This window comes from Panthera uncia (genome assembly GCF_023721935.1).
Source record: "Panthera uncia isolate 11264 chromosome B2 unlocalized genomic scaffold, Puncia_PCG_1.0 HiC_scaffold_24, whole genome shotgun sequence".
NCBI lineage: Eukaryota > Metazoa > Chordata > Mammalia > Carnivora > Felidae > Panthera > Panthera uncia.
This window is the reverse complement of record NW_026057580.1, coordinates 2,422,711-2,433,688: the sequence shown is the minus strand read 5'-3', so window position 1 is coordinate 2,433,688 and position 10,978 is coordinate 2,422,711. Positions and strand designations below refer to the sequence as shown.

Genomic DNA, 10,978 nt, shown 5'->3' with positions numbered 1-10,978 from the left:
AGCCACATGCCCACCTATCACAGCCACGCCCCCGGAGGCCTGGTCCTTCTGACATGTATCTCTTGGGGCTGCCCCCGGGGCAGGTAGTCGAAGTTCTTTCTATGTCCTCTTACCTGCACAGAGGACACAGTTTGCCCCAAGAATCCCACAGGCACCTCTGGGGAGAAGGGGTGTAGGTGGGAACAGTTCAACACCCTCCCCGTCACCTCCTCCTCCCTCTCCTGCCAGACACCTCCCTGCCTTTGCCACAGCCCCCGGCTCACCTGTAAATCAGTACCTCATCGTCGGAGCAGTTATATTGCAGCTGGTACATCTTCACGCGGGGCGCCGACTTGCTGACCGACCACTTGACCAGGGCCGAGGTGGTAGTCACATCAGACACGAGCACAGCCCGCTCCGGGGGGCTTTTGGGCGGCTCCCCGCCCCCACTGCCTCCCCCTCCCCGACTGGTCTTGCTGGAGCCAGTGATGTCCGAGAGGCGGGACTTGGGGGGCGCTGTGCGGCTGGTGCTGTTGCTGACATGCGGCAGCTGGACGATGGACACCTCCACCATGGCCGTGGCCTCCCCGGCGGCGTTGGCGGCGATGCAGGTGAAGGCGCCGCTGTCCTGGGACGTGGTGATGAGGATGTCCAGGGTGCCGTTGTCGTACACGGCGGTCCTTGAGGAGTTCCCCACCAGGCGGTCGTCAGGGGCCACCCAGTGGATGAGGGGGCCGGGGTCCCCGATGGCCTTGCACTTGAGCGTGGCTGCCTGGCCCTCCAGAACCAGCAGCCTGTGCGTGTGCTGGGTGATGAGAGGCGGCTCGCACACAAACTCCTCCTCTCGCACGTGCCAGAAGTAGCGGCCCTTGAGGCCGCCGGGGGAGCCGCATGTCTCCAGGTCGTCGTCCCGCTGGAGCCTCCGCAGCCAGAGCAGCTCACAGTTGCAGTGCAGCGGGTTCCCCCCAAAACTAAAGGACAAGGGTGGAGCAAAAGGTGTGGCAGTCAGGGTGGAGGCTTGGGAGCGGGCGAAGATGGGGTCCGGGGGCAACTTTTGCAGCCGGTTGGAGGTGAGGTCGAGGCGAGCCAGTTTCTGCAGGTCGGCGAATGTGCCCTCGGCAATGTGGTCCAGCAGGTTGTGGTCCAGGCTCAGCTGGTGCAGGTTGACCATGCGCCGCACGGAGCCCCAGGGCAGGCCGTGCAGGTTGTTGTAGGAGAGGTCCAGGTCCTCCAGTGTCAGCAAGAAGTCCTCGAAGGCCTCGTCGGCGATGCCGCCCAGCTGGTTGTTGTTGACGATGAGGTGCTGCAGGTTGACCAGGCCCCGCAGGGTGTCCTCCCCAAGGCTGGGCAGCCGGTTGCTGTCCAGGTGCAGGGAGCGGAGGCTCTCGAGGTCCAGGAAGGAGAAGGGCTGGATGTGGCTGATGGTGTTCCTGGACAGGGTCAGGTCCACCAGCCCCGTCATGTTGGCGAAGTCCTGGCGGCCGATGTGGATGATGAAGTTGCCACCCAGACGCAGCTCCACCGTCCGCCGGTCAATGTCAGGGGGCACGAAGAGCAACCCCTTGGAAGGGCAGAGGGTCCCCAGTGACTCAGACAGGTTCTGGCAGACACAGTACTTGGGGCAGGCGTCGACCACGGCAAACGCCATGCCAAACGCCAGCAGGCCACCAAGCAGGGTCTCCATGGTCTGGTCACTCAGGCCGTGGTGCCTAGAAGGGAGGGACACAAGGTCAGGGTCAAGAGGCCACTTCCTAATGACCCACCAGAGCTTCACTGGTCACCCAAACCCCTGCCTTAGGGGGGCAGCAGAGAATGGCCTGTGCTCGTGCGAGGTCTAACCTCTTCTTCCAACCAATCCCTTTCATACAGTTCCACTCCCCCCGCGCCCTTAGTTATCATCACCTTCTAACAGACTATTTAATTTACTTACTAATTATATTTATGGAATATTTCTTATCTCCCCCACAAGAATGTCAGCTCCACAGGGATAGATTACTTTGATCTGTTTTGTGAATTGCTGTATCCCACACGTCTAGCACAGTGTCTGGAACACAGTAGGCACACTATAAATGTGTGGAATGAATGGAGGGACAAATCCATACCAGTGGTTCAAGTAATAATCATCAGATTTGAAAAGTGTGTTATGGATGTATCTTGAAGCAGTTTTACTTTCTTTTTTTTGTTGTTGTTTATTCATTTTTTTGATAGAGAGAGAGTGTGAGTGGGGAGCGGCAGAGAGAGAGGGAGACACAGAATCTGAACCAGGCTCCAGGCTCTGGACTGACAGCAGAGCCCGACATGGGGCTCGAACTCACGGAGTGTGAGATCACGACCTGAGCTGAAGTCGGACGCTTAACCGACAGCCACCCAGGCGCCCCGCAGTTTTCCTTTCTTAATTGGTTTAGACTTAGCATTCCTTAGGAACAAGGACATGGACAGGGAGAGACCTGACCCCTGGAGAACTGGTTATTGGGGTTTTTGGGGAACTGGTTATAGGTAAGTTTCACCATGGAGAGTCCATACAGTGGATGAATCTTTGGGAAATGCAGAAGAGGGGTGAGACAGGAAGCAAAGGCATGAACTTCTTCTGTGCTGGGTCCTCTGCCCAGACCTTCAGGTACATCATCTCATTTGGGCTTTGGGAACATCTGTCATAAGGAAGGGCTTATCTGTGTATATAGATGAGAACTTGTCCACCGCTGAATAGCCTCCTTCAGGTGTTCACTCAAAAGTCACCTTCCCTCCTGACGCCCCACCCTGACGTGCACATCTCTTTTCCTTACTTTGTATTTTCTCCTTAAAACTGATCACGATCTAACCTCCTGTCTGTTTATTTTACCTACTGGTCTTGTTTAATGCTTGTCTTCTGCACTGGCAACAGAGCCCCAAGACGTAGGGGCTTGTTTTTATTCACCACTACATACTCAAAGGCCGAAAGTACTGCCTGGCACATAGTCTGTGCTTTTGCATGAATGGATATCTAGGGAAGGAAGAAATGGCCTTTGACTCAGGTCTTTGTGCTTCCAAATCTTAGAGTTTTCTCACTATTCCATGTTGTACTAGCTGTGGCTCCATTTATGTAGTGCTGAAAACATCAATGGAGTTGGACTTTTGAAAATCCCTGCACACGGGTTGTGTAGCCTCACGCAGACCAGCGCTCTCAAACTGCCTTCTAGCAGTGCAGGCTAGGGTTCTGCAAGAAAGGCGTTCTAAGGCCACCGAGTTGGGGACACATTGCCTGCTCTCTCTTGCTCTCGCAAAAGCTCGATATGCGTTAGCAAGTGCAGAAAGGTTGAGAAATTCTGCTGCAGTAAAGAAAATAGATTAATGTTTAATTCTACATTGCTTTGCCTTTTTTAGCTAAAGATACTCTTTTTGGGGAGCAACGATCATTAATATCTTGAGGAAGTAGGGCTCCATAGCTCCCAGTTTGAGAAGCCCAGACACAGAAAAAACAGCCAGCTGATTTGAAAGGCTGTATGGTAAATTTAAAAACCTACTCCAATTAGATATTACTTTATTGTGAAGATGTGAATTTCATTATTGTGTCTATTTCAGGGTAAATCTCCCACCTAAGACCCTTCAAGGGCCAAAGACTTAATCTGTATTCCATCTGGAGAGTGTTGTTTCTGCTCAGCGCTGTCCAATAGAAATGTAATTTACTAGCCATAAATGTAATTTAAATGTTCTAGCAGACATATACAGAGTAAAAAAGAAAAAGATGAAATAAATTTTGATAATATATTTTATTTAAACCACTATATTCAAAATATTATTTCGCATGTAATCAATACATACAATTATTAACAAGATATTTAACATTCTTTTATTTGCACTAAGTCTTTAAAATTGGGTGTGTATTTAATACTTAGAGCACATTTTCAGTGCTCACTAGCCATATGTGGCTATTGGCTACCATATTGGACAGTGTTGTTGGAACAGGTGTTGGCTAACTATAGCCAAGGGCCAAATCCAGCCTGCCACCTGTTTATGGAAATAAAGTTTTATTAGAACATGGTCATGTTCAATTCATTTACATATTACCTATGGCTATGTCTTATGTGTGTGTGTGTGCGTGTGTGTGCGTGCATGCATGTGGGCACACACTACAATGGCAAAGGTGAGTAGTTGCAGCAGATATAATGTGGCCAGCAAAGCCTAGAATATGTATTGTCTTGCCCTTTACAGAAAATGTTTGCCAATATCTGTTGTAGAGGATTTTTTCCCCCTCTTCATCTTCTTCATTACAATCACCCTCATCAAGCCTTTGCCAACATGCCTAATTCCACACAGTTCCGCTCTGGGTTTCCATGAGCAGCCATCCACCCTGCCAGTCCCTGCTTTACAGACCTGAGGGGTTATCATCCGACCCTGAACCAGGTCTCACCAGAGACATCCAGCCCAGAGGTGTCTGCATGTGAAAGATTTCCACCTGCCACCTTCCCTGTGCTCAAATGAGCTCGGGCTTTCTAGGTTCATACTTAGCTGGAGCCTGATAAAACAAACAGGAATCTTCTCCATCTGCGCTGACCCTCTTCTTATATTTTTAGCACAAGAACAAATCTTTGCAAGGGCTGGTTCTGGCCACTACCCTAGTTTATCTCTTACCACCCTCTGTTCCATCGCTCTTCTTTTCCCAGCTAGGCTCAACGTCTCTCACTTATAAATGCCATGCTTGATCTTCCTCCAGGACTTCCAACATGCTCTGGTTTCTTCCTGGCCTCTCTCCCTAACTCCACTCCTGCCTGGCCAAGTTCCTATTCTACCTCCGGGTCTCAGCTTCAACACCACCTACTCCAGGAAGCCTCTCCACAACCTCAACCAAATTAAACCCTTCTGCTATGTGCTCCTTATTCTATGCTTGTCCTACATACATGCTCACTGCACTTTTCATTATAATTCCTTAATTACTCAGCTATCTGCCTTCATAGACCGTAAACTCCAAAAGACAGGGACTTTACCTATCTTGTCCTCCAGTGCCTTGCACACACCCAACTCATCGTAAGTGCCCCATAAATATCAATTAAATGAATGAATGAAGTATAGTACTGAACAAAGCCAGTTTCTGGCATTGTCACTAAGGTTCCGAGGTCTGTATTAACACTGTTTAGGGTTCATTTGGTTAGTCAGCTGAGAAGACTATCTTTATGGAGAGGTGCGGTCATGGCAGAAACTTCAGAAACAACTTCTGGCAACCAACAGCTGCACTGCCCAACATGACTCACCATGGTCATGGAGTCAGGGAGTCCATATGTCTCTGGCTGTTGTGTCTGCTCAAGTAGAGGTGAACAGTACCCCTTATACCCACTGGGGATCCAGGGACAGCCACACCCAAGGATGTCCCTCCTTGGTTAAGTTGGAGGCATGCATGTGTGCATGTGTAGAGAGGGGGGTAGTGTGCTGAAAGCCTATGGTCCCAAGAGAAAGGCTTCCTCTTTATAAGCTCTTGTCAGTAAACACTGAAGTGACCCGAGGCTAAGCAGCACTTCCAACATTTACACAACATGGCATACATAGGAAGTGGTAATGTCTGTCAGGTTCCTATGAGTCCAGGGCCAAGCCTGCTGGTGGTCTGTGCTAGATCTCTTTGATTTGCCCCTCTGGATCCTTCCTTTACCCTCTCTGACCCTGCCCTGTGCCCTAGAAGGCTTGCTGTCTGGGCTGCATCAGTGCAATGTGGACAGACCGCCCCATCCTACGGCATCCTCTGGGCCTGCCCATCCTTGGTCCTGTCACCTGCCCTCTGATAGAGGGTGGCAGTGGCCGCAAGCAGGGAACCCCCGGGCACTTTGGGATGTACACCCTGCACAGGGCCCATTGTTTCAGACAGTTTTGTCTTTGTAAATTATGTTAACCAAACCTTATTTTTAAAAAGTTTGTTAAGGATTAACAAGTGTCTAATGAATTCAAATCTGTGACATAATAGAGCTGGGTAAATATATTTTAAGTAATCAGCATGGAAGCTTACTGACAGAGAAGGTGACTATTGAATCTTAATTAAAATTGTATTCCGAGAACCATCACTTATAATACTCCCATAGCCCAACAAAAAGCAGCTTAAACCCCAAGTCGGGAGGGAGGCAAGGGGAGCGTGTGGATGCACGTAATTAGCGCACCCCCAGAGTGGGGGCTCCCTCTCCTGAGCAGGGATTTGAGCTGGAAGGAGCCACTAGGTCCCTCTAAGCATGTCTGGATGGGGCAGGTGGCAGAGGGGAGCTAAGAGAGGGAGAGATTAGGAGTAGAGATTTGGTTTCAGGAACAAAGGAGCGAGCGGATGAAAGCAGTCAGGAGGGGCTATGGGATTATTTGTGGGCAAAGCTGAGAGAGGTGCATGGGGATCAGAAGCCAGGCAGTGACATGGATGCTGGTATCAAATGTCAGCATCAACCTTCATGCAGAGGAATCTATCTGCAGAGGAGCAAGAGCTCGTCTGCTCAGAATGTCTATGAGCCTGGGCCTGGGGAGGGGAGAGGAGGGGAAGAGAGGGAGGGGCGGGGCAGGGGCTGCCTGGAGACGCAGACAGAGGACCCAGGAGAGGAGGAGAAACACTCTACTCAGGACCGGCAGTGCCCACAAGAATCTGCACAACTCTGGGCAGGAACAATGTCTCCTCCCTACCTGGGTTTCTTCGGGTGGTTTTCCCAGCAACTCTGCAAGGTGAGTGTTGCCCCTGGTCCCTAAGGTATTCCTGTGCAATTAGGAACAGGTGTCCTTGCAGGGCATTTGTAGGGCCCCTTCGCTGGATAACCTTGTGCAGGAGACAACCCACCCTCCCGTACCTTGTGGCCTCAAGTATTGCTATCCCCATTTTAACCACTGGGACTTGAGGTTCAAAGAGGTTTGGGCCGGCCCAAACTCTCCCAGCTACCCCGAGAAAAGCAATGGTTTGAACTGAGGACTGTCAGGCTCTAGGCTGTCCTTAGAGTGGAGCAGGTCCCTCCAGAGGCTTCCATGTGCCTGGTGTACATAGAGAATCCTGCTGCTGCCACTATGGGATCGCTTAGTAACCTGTGACGGCCCAGCTGTTTGACTAAATTGGGGCTCTTGTGTTTCCTGCTTAGGGATGGTGTTCCCAGAGGCAGAGCCCTAACTGGCTCAGAAAGACCCACCTGTCAGGCTTCACGGCAGTGGGTCTCACACACACACACACTCACACACACACACACACACACACACACACAGGACGCACATGCGCACGCACACATACACACATGCATGCACATGCTTAAATATACTGGCAATAAATATAGCGTGTGGAACTAGGCTGATGGTTTGTAATCAGAATCTCCAGATGGGATTTTATATTTAAAACAAAAGGGAAAAAGAAAGATGAGGGCTGAAATCAGAAAACTAATGGACATGGCGGCAGAAACGGAAAGTTCCTGTTCCTTCCCTTGATGGTGAGACCACAGACTTTCCTCCCCACTCCCTCCGGCCCCTGGGCCCTGCCTCCCTGTCAGAACCACCTCGAGCTGTTCCAGACAGAAGAGGCAACATTTAGCAGATGGCTGGCACGATATATGTGATATCTCTCCACCCTGATTTCCATTTAAAAGATACCTTAGCAACCAGCCAAGGAGCCACCCGCCCCTGGAGCCTGTAAATCAAGTAAGATGCCTGCCTCGGCTTCAGGTAAAAAGAAATGGCCCCTCCAGGGTGCTCCCAGCCAGGAAAGTGTGAATTAATAAAAGTGGGAGGGGTTCAGATCTGTCAGGAGAGGCCGCTGCTTGCGCCTTCTTCCCAGACTCCCCCTCCTGGGGCACCTGCTGCTCCCCATAAATCATATCACTCCAGGCGAGCCCTGGAGGGACTTGCTCTGGAGCAAGGGGATGGGGAAAGGAAACCTCACTTCCAGACAAGAGCTGATGGGGCTGCTTTTTTTTTTTTTTTTTTTTGGCCTAGGAGTTGGCAGGTGGTGGCCCTGCCCCCAGCCCCGCGTTTGGCTCCAGTGCAAGGCTTTCAAGCCCTGTCAGCCCCATCTCCAACAACTCTACCTCCCAGGCCCTCAGGAAAACAGACTGGGGCTTCTTCTAAGGAGAAGAAAAATGAGTTAGCATTAGAGAGCTGATTTCCCAAGCCCCCTCTCTGATGCTGCCCTGTAGAGAGATCCTTCTAGAATCCTGAGAAAGAGAGGAGGGAGCAAGCTTAAGGAGTATGTGCTGGAGAGAGAGCTGAGACCTCAGAGTGCCCAGTCTGATGGGAGAGGCATCGTCTTTGACCTCAGGCAGCAACGCCTGTTTTGATGTTGGAGTCACAGCTTCTAGTGTGAATGGGGGAAGGGGAGAGACAGAGAGAGGAGAGAGAAAGAGAGAGAGAGAGAGAGAGAGAGAGAGAGAGAGAAAGCCAAATCCCAAGGGAGCCCCTCCAAAGGTCCTAGTTTCTTGGCTACAGAAAGACACTCACGCAGGATGGGCAAAATCCTTTGCCGCGCTGTCCCCAAGCAAACCTATGGAGGCAGAGGCCACATCCGGAACCCCCAAAGTTCTGCACAAACTACTTTTAAAATGCGGTCTGCGATAGCACAGGCAACGGGAACGGAAGAGGGAAATAATGTCTCAAACATCAAAAGGGCAGAATGAGCCCATTTAGGCTCTGTTTAAACTTCTATTGTGCAAGATAAGCAGTTGTTAGCATAAGTAAGTTATTAAGCTCAGAACCGCTTCCTCTCTGTTCTCAATGACAGCATTATGCCTCCGTGTTAATGCATCCATGATAGCTTTTATTGTGCTGCAGTGTAATTACGTGTTTCTCTGTCTCATACTCCGTTCACCTGGGAACCCCTTCTTGGCAGGGACCATATTTTGTTCAGCTCTGAATCCCCAGGAGCAAGCTCAGTACCTGGCCCAGAGCAGGCATGTGGGACATGCTTGATGAGAGAATGAATGAGTGGTGGACTGAATGAATGAGTGCTCTAGCATGACCAGCTGAACCCCGGGGGCACCTTTGCCACCCTGTCCATTTTGATTTGTTGATGCTGGAGAAGCGATGCCCCAGAGGGGAGCTTCCAACTAATGCTTCCCCATGAGAGGGGTGGAGGATACATACCTCGGCTCCTCCCCTCCTGGGGTGGGATGATGCTGAGGCACGTTCTCCCGTCCCCTAGTGGTCCCGGGTGAGCCCCAGATGCCCTTTGCTGCCTCCTGCTCTTCTCACCCGATACTGGCTGTCTTCCCTTCCCCCTCTCACCTCCTACTCCTTTTCCTGGGTGTCCTGACGCCACCAGCCAAATAAGGCACTTGCATTCAAATCCTTGTTTTGGGTCCACTTCTGGGGAACCCAGCTCGAGGCAAACTCCTTAGTGATTACTCTCATACATAAGGTACCAGCTGAGCTTGGGCCGCTGTGGAAATGTCAGCTACACGGAAAGAAAAAATGATACGAAAATCACACACGTTCTCGTCAATGAGACACACACACACACACACACACAAACACACACGTAAAACTAGCAACTTGGTGAAGGAAGAAGATCTTAGCTCCCACACAAAGGACTGGCGGTAATGGATGAATGGCACCTGTCTTCTACCCAGCGTGTTCACGGCCAGCCCTCTGGTCTCAAGACCCGTGCGAGCCACTGTGGGAAGGAGCGTGGATGACGGAGGCCCATGTGTGGACACGTGTGGCGTGTGGATGCCGGGGTTGGAACGCGAACGGAGGGGTGTGTGTGTGCGGGAACTGGCATGTCTGACTGATCAGGCGCCTGCAGGCGCCTCGTGTGTGAGTGAGGGGGTGCTGCATGAATGGAGGTGAGCGAGTGAGTGAGGGAACGGGTGTGTTTGCCTGAAAGGAGGGCTGTGTGGGTGAAGGAGGGCCTGCTTTTAGGAACGGGGGCCTGGATGTGAATCAGGCTGCCTGTGAGCCGATGGCATTCGAGGCAGGGAGAGGGAGGAAGCTTGTTTGTCCGGCTTTGATGGAAACAAATGCTGTTTTGCTGCCGTGTTGTCCACCGCAAATGTGCTCCTCTCCATGGCTGCCGGTGATCTGTCCCTGCCTAGGGGACACAGACAGCCCACAGGGCTGGCGGCTCCCGGCATCAGTTTAGGCCTCGACCTCCCTCCCTGTTCTTGCTTGTCAACCTCTATTCCGGCCCTCGGGTGAGTGTGTGGGAGCTCTGGTCTCACACAGAGAGATTTTTGCTTTTGATTCAGTCCTGACTTTCGAGATGTTTTCTCTAAAATACCCCCTGCCCCCATTCCAAACGCTTTTTTGGATTCTATCACCTGAAGACTCACACAACGGTCCTGCTCTGGGAAGCTTGGTGGACCACCCCTTTTGTACCTCAGAGGGAGAATATGGAGGGTATGGATCCACAGGGATGCCTTTCCAGGCACCAGGGCCTGTCTGGTCCTCTCTCCCTCGCTCAAAGCCTCCCCGCCACAAACTCATGTCCAAGGACCCAGTCCCTGCCATCTTAACCCTTTAATCCTTCCCTGCTGTAAATCACAGAGCACCCCTGGGTTCACAGCACCCTGCCCCCAAGAGCCCTGACCTTTCCCTGGTCCCCACACTCGGGGAGCAACCTCCGTGTGTGGTCCTCTCTGGGACTGGGCTAATGAAAGGAGCAGTGGGGTGGATAATTCAAAACGGCAGATAATCCAAAACTCATTTCCATTTGGCTAGGGAAGGTTCACACTATGATTTACTCTCCTCATTATGTTTGGCTCAGGCTAAAATTAAAATTGGCTTTTCTTCTTGAAGCCATCCAGGCTATAGGGTAGGCAATGACTGGATAGCATTAAAGTTCACTCCAGCTGGAGAACATAATTTAGGGTCGATATCTGATGAGGATATCAGACTTGAAGGTCACTAGAGGTAGAAGTTAAATCGCCCTCCTCAGACTGAGGCTCCCTGAGGGCAGGGCTGTGTCTCTCCCTCAGACTGGACCTCCTGAAGTCAGGGCTGTGTCTCCCCCCTCAGACTGGGGATCCTTGAGTCAGGACTGTATCTCTCCTTCAGACTGGGGCTCCCTGAGGGCAGGGCTGTGTCTCCCCCCTCAGAC

The 10,978-nt window shown here is 51.5% G+C and overlaps 1 protein-coding gene across 1 annotated transcript; it reads right to left on the bottom strand.

The window, feature by feature from the left end:
* Positions 1–249: 249 nt before the first annotated feature.
* LRFN2 (leucine rich repeat and fibronectin type III domain containing 2) lies at positions 250–1,684 on the bottom strand. The gene has a single exon (XM_049653332.1). It carries the CDS (start codon positions 1,661–1,663, stop codon positions 260–262), a length of 1,404 nt encoding a protein of 467 aa, XP_049509289.1. The 5' UTR covers positions 1,664–1,684; the 3' UTR covers positions 250–259.
* Between the last annotated feature and the right edge of the window lie 9,294 nt (positions 1,685–10,978).

Coding starts and splice junctions, on each gene's coding strand:
- LRFN2 (XM_049653332.1), bottom strand. CDS start 1,663: ATGGAGACCCTGCTTGGTGGCCTGCTGGCGTTTGGCATGGCGTTTGCC.